Raw genomic sequence first — 6,000 nt, 5'->3', positions numbered from 1 at the left:
GCCTTCCTGCCTTCCTGGTGGCTTGGCTATCTGACTTCCTGACGGACTGATATCAAGCTGCCAGATATCAGGGACTCTCTGCAGTCCAGCACCTGTCCTGTGGAGGTGCCACAGGGAACAAGAATGGGGCCATTGTGTTTCCTAATACTCATCAACGATGCCCTGGGAGGCACACCGCACAGGTGGAAATATGTTGATGACTGCACGGTGGGGATCCCTGTGTCCAACACTGACCTGGACTATAACTCGCTGCAGGATACGCTGGGCAGGCTACACACATGGGCAGTGCACAACAAAATCACCATCAACCACAAGAAAAATGGGGTAATGCACTTCCACACCTCCAATGACGTTCTCCCCCCTCATCTGCTGACAATTGATGGCCAACCCCTACAGGTGGTCCAGTCGACCAAGCTACTGGGGATCACCATCGACAGCAAGTTGACTTGGAAGGAGAACACCGCTAACACCGTCAGGGCAGCCTCCTACAAGCTGTATATGCTGCGTCGCCTGAGATCATTAGGGGCACAGGCTGAAGATCTCAAAACCATCTACACTTCCTTCATTTTGCCCAAGTTGATGTATGCGTCACCTTCCTGGGCCTCCTCACTTACAGTCACGCAACAGCGACATCTGGAGAACGTGCATACACGAGTCTCTCGCACAATTCTTGGCAACGAATACACCACCTATCGGCACGCTCTCACCACACTCGGACTTCCAGCCCTTGCTGACCGTTACCTTCAGACTCTGAGGTCGTTTGCGTTCACCCTAGTCAAACATCCTCGGCACCGGGACTTGCTCCCCACCCCCCTAGCACCACCACCACGGCGCGAGGTGTGTCACCACAATACCATTAAGCCGATCAGAGCATGCACCGACCGGTATAAGAAGATCCCTATACCTACATTTGTGGAGTTAATCAAGAAATTCTGTAGGCTATATATTTTCAGCAGTAATGCTGTTATACCCAATAAACTATATTATTATTATTATTATCATTATTATTATTATTATTATCATTATCACTATCATTATTATTATTATTATTATTATTATTATTATTATCATTATTATTTTTATTATTATATTATTATTATTATTATTATTATTATTATCATTATGTTATTATCATTATTATTATTATTAGTATTACACACACACACACACACACATATATATATATATAATATATATATATATATATATATATATATATATATATATAATTTAACCTGTTTTTACTCAAGACTAATAGAAATAATACAAGAAAGGGATGCTGATTGTGCTTTTTTTGGCTTACAAAAAGCTCTCGACAAAGTACCATACAAAAATTACAAAAAAAAAAAAGGAAATATAGAAGGGATACAAGGCAACCTGCTAAACCTGATGGAGGACTTCCTGAATGGCAGAAAGATGGGAGTAGTACTCAGAGAAAAATATTCAAGTTGGAAGGAGTTGATTAGTGGAGTTCCGCAAGGATCTGTATTGGCTCCAATAATGTTTGCTATTTATGTGAATGACATGGATGATCTGGAATATTACATGAACTTTGCAGACGTTGTTGAGGAAAGTAAAATCCGAAACGGAATGCGAATCACTACATCAAGACCTAAATAAGGTTAGGAAGTGGAGTCAGAAATGGGATGTGGACTTCAACATTAACAAGCGTAGCATAATGGAGTTCGGAAAAAAAAATATAGAATATCATTACAATATAAAAATGGAAATAAGGAGGTAAAGAATGTGGGATCTGAAAAAGATCTGGGAGTAATTATCTCAAATGACTTGTCCTCTGATAAACAAATAAACAAAGTTGTCGGAGAATCCTATAACTTGCTAAGATCAATAAAAGTGGCATTTATCTGTTTGAATGAAGAAATGATTAAAAATATATTATTCATACTGATAAGGCCTAGACTAGAGTATGCGGCGACATTGTGGTCACTCTGTACCAAAAAGGTTATTAAGAAGATTGAAAGAATCCAGAGAGCAACCACAAAAATGGCTTTAGCACTTTTAAACTTGTCACATGAAGAGAGATTGGCTAAATTGGAGTTACCGACTTTGGAGCAAAGAAGAGAGAGAGGCGACCTACTGATCATCTATAGAATCATGAAGGGCACAGAAATACTCGATAGAGAGGACTTGTTAAATTGGAACAAGAGAAATACAAGAGGACATGGAAAGAAACTAAAAAAAGATAGTTATAGAAGAGATCTGAAGAAGAACAGTTTTCCACATAGAGTGGTGGACACTTGGAACAAACTGGACGCAAAAATAGTGTGCAAAAACCATTCATGAATTTAAGAGCAAACTAGACACTGCGAGATACAAAGGCGTGGCACCACGAGCGTAGCTCCCCTTCCCGTAAAATACAACTAGGTAAATACTAGGTAAACAAACACACACACACACACACACACACACACACACACACACACACACACACACACACACACACACACACACACACACACACTCTCGGTGGCGCATTTGGTAGAGTCCCAGATTGTCACTACGACGGCCCGGGTTGGAATCCTGCCCAGGGCTGAAAATAATTTCAGTATCGCTGCGCTTCGAGTCGTTACTCCAGCTCTCGTGGGCGGGGAGTTGGGTGTGTGTGCGTGTAAGGTCCATTACCCATAGATGAGCCCTCCCAGATTTCTACTGCGTGTGACCAGAATTAATTTCCACCTACCGTTCCGACGAAGGGCAATCCGATGTCGGTGGGGAAAGAGACAAAGATCTGGACAGGATTAATGAATTTCATCAGACTCCATGACGGTGGAGGGAAACTAAACAGTCTCACTACTTGGCGGAAATCCATCTTGAAGATGCGTTGCACGTTGTAGAAGAGCCTGGTCGCCAGGATGTATTCGTCGCTAGAATCGTTCGGTGTTTCCAAGTTGTCGAAGTGTGTATATTCATCCATGCGTAGGGCCATCTGCGGAGTCGTTTATATCGATATTAGGAATAGTAACAAAAATACTGTCACTAGTAATATGGCGATGATGATAATGACAACAGCAACAATTAATAATAATAATGTCTCAAAGTAAGTAGGTCCCTCCATGTTCACATCTAGGAAGGGGGCAGATGTTTTCCCATGTTTGTGTTCGTAAGGAAGCAGAACACATTAATATGTCAGGGGAGGTTGGTTGTTGATTATATTGAAGGTCTGGCGGATGGGCTTGTTACTTGAGTTTCATATGTTTAGGTTGGGGATTTGCTCAAGTGTTCTGTGTCCTCTTTGGTCTGTTGTCTATGTGTCAGACCAGATTAGGTGGTGTGCGTTCAAGTCACCTACCAGTATGTGGTTTGTTGGTTAAGTGATTGGAATACGGGTGTGTACCATCTGGGGTTGGTGATTTAGGTGGTTTGCAGATGTTAATGATAACGATGTCAGTGATAATACTGTGAAAAAAGCTTTTTCTACTAAAGATACATGATAGATCTGTAAACCACAGTATCATCTGAATTCGGAGTCCGTATAAGTTGTTCTGCTGTCCTGGAATTCCGAGTATGAAGCTATCACAAGAGAACTAGAGATGAATTGCTAAATAACTTAGGCTGACATAATTGTTAAGCAAATATATGTCACGTGAACTGTCCTCTCTGTGACCACATATTTTTCGTTTGATGCTGAGGCAATCCAAAGATTTGGTTCAAACTAGTTTAGGGTATGTGCAAATAATTTCTCATCTCTGCTTCCCTTCCTCTTTGAGAGCACCGATTAAGGGTTATCATCCTAACTGCAATGTGGAAGATCTACCACTGTAAAGAGGAAAAAATAAATAAATAAATAAGGTAAGAGACCTACCAGTGCTTCATTATACATGCCTTTGGCAATACGGCTGGAAATATCCTCAATATCAGGTATGTATCTCCGGCCAGAAAACCCGTATTCATAAATTTTGTCGATGTCACCGCTCAAGACGTACTGCGAAAAATGAGGAAAAGGAGATCAGACAAATGGTGAAGTTGCGATGTTCACCCTATCAATCACAATTCTCACAACTGGGTGTTATGGAAGCACAATCACAGAACAAGTAGTAGAATTAATACTAGTGCAAATGGAAATTGTGGTTTTAGAAATAGAAGTAGCAGTGGAAGTGATACATATATACATACATACATACATATTTTTTACCCATAGATCGGTCATACGAGCTCTGAGCTCTCTTCCGGGAGGGAAATAGCTGTCGATCACGAGTCCAACACGTGATTCAAAGACCAAGGTGAATACATACATACATACATCCAGCACCCATTTGTTGGCCCTTCTATCTTAGCTCCTTGTGGATGAAGGGTCATCTCTGTACCACACACTGCTTGGGTCAGAGGCAAATTAGCAATGCAGCTAGACACAGCACCTCAGTATGAGAATCCCCACCCTCCAGTCACCCAGTCGAGAATTCTCAGAGAAGTAAAAAAATTCCCTTCGGGCCGCGTCCATGTCTCATCAGTTCACAACTCCTCTCCATTTATATTGACCTCTAGCCTCTCTCATTTAAAACTCACCAACACGTCAATGCCACCCTTGTACATCTCGCCACCATTTTGCCAACATTTACTTTTAGCTTTCTTCTCTCAAATATCCTCCCAAACTCCGCCACCAGCTACTTTAGACCCTCCTCTAATCCAGCACGAGTGCATTGTCATTCACAAACAATAACTGGTTCACCTCCCACTGGTTTCCGCCTCCCATCACCTTCGCGTTTAGCTTCCGTACCACACCATCCATGACATTTTGAACAATCATGGTGACATTACATAACCCTGGCACAGCTCCGCCTTCACTTCAAACCATTTACTTTCTCCAATTCTTCCTCACAAGCTCTGATACTCATGTAGAAACTTTTGACCTCTCTAGATGGCGGTAAAAGGTAAGAATGTCTTTTGGGCTTTTATAGATTTCGAGAAAGCGTATGACAGGGTTGACAGGAAGACATTGTAGAAATTATACTTATGAGGATTTTAGCTGGACTTCTACTGATGATACCTGTAGCAGAAGTAACGGTGATAAAAGAACAGTATAGTGATAATAGTAGTGACTGTGGACATGGTAGTAATGATAACACTGGCAGTAGAAATAGCAACACTTGCAGCATTTGTAATATTAGTGATGGTATATTAAGAACTGTATAATGATTTTTTTTAAGAGTATAGATAATATATATTTTTGTCATATTTCATGGTAATGCCATTAATTCGATCATAGTATTCATAGAAAGCGTAGTTCTTTTACATCATGGAAAGTATTGAGCACCTAACGAAAATAAAAGGAAAACAAAAGGAAACAAAAGAGAAAAGGAGAAATTAAAACGGAACCCAGGCAAGATATAGGCCTCACCCTCTAAAGGTCAAGGTAGCTTGCAAGACCTCTCTCCTCTTACACGCAAAGGGATTTTCAGCTTGGACTGACCATTGGCCAGAAGCCTGATGGGTCTAACATGAGAAGGTATCTTTTGCACCACAAAGGGTGTTTTGGTGTCAACTAAATTTACTGCATTAGCTGGACTTGTGGAGGGACTTCGTGAGGCATCATCGCTGACAGGGCATCGCCCTACCTGGTGTATGGTGAGAAGGTGTGAGAAGCTGTCTCATCGAGAGTGGTGGTTACTTACCTCGAAGAGATGATTCAGGAAGCTACCCTGCTGTTCGATGATGACCTCGTGAAGAACTGTGGGGAAGTACTTCTTCATGGTGTGTATCCACTCGGAGTTCAGGATGACTCCAGTCTGAACACGAGAAAAGGATTTTTAGTTAGGGGAAGGGTCTCATTAGAACACAACACAGAGCTAATTCATTGCATCTTATTCATTTCGTTATGTAAATATAAAGCAATGTGTTGACGTGTCTAAGAGTGGAAAGGATTTGGATATGATGTAACAGGTTATCAAGAAGCTATGTCAACTCTCTTCGCACAAATTAGATCAAGAAGATGTATTCAGGTGAATGTTACGTAGCCAGGTGGTCATTGCACAAAGGTGGGAG

General features: G+C 41.3%; 1 protein-coding gene across 1 annotated transcript in view; it reads right to left on the bottom strand.

Moving 5' to 3' along the window:
* Positions 1 to 6,000, bottom strand: part of LOC143036798 (hemolymph clottable protein-like) — an 80,295-nt gene that overhangs the window by 50,617 nt on the left and 23,678 nt on the right. Inside the window, exons 15-17 of the mRNA XM_076204542.1 lie at positions 5,631 to 5,744; positions 3,824 to 3,943; positions 2,702 to 2,947 (exon numbers count right to left, since the gene is read on the bottom strand). Of these exons, the coding sequence (XP_076060657.1) occupies positions 2,702 to 2,947; positions 3,824 to 3,943; positions 5,631 to 5,744 (480 nt within the window). The remainder of the gene's footprint in view (positions 1 to 2,701; positions 2,948 to 3,823; positions 3,944 to 5,630; positions 5,745 to 6,000) is intronic.

This window comes from Oratosquilla oratoria, chromosome 21 (assembly GCF_046742065.1).
Source record: "Oratosquilla oratoria isolate Oo_2021 chromosome 21, ASM4674206v1, whole genome shotgun sequence".
NCBI lineage: Eukaryota > Metazoa > Arthropoda > Malacostraca > Stomatopoda > Squillidae > Oratosquilla > Oratosquilla oratoria.
Note: the sequence above shows the minus strand (reverse complement) of the source record. Positions and strands in the feature narration are given on the sequence as shown.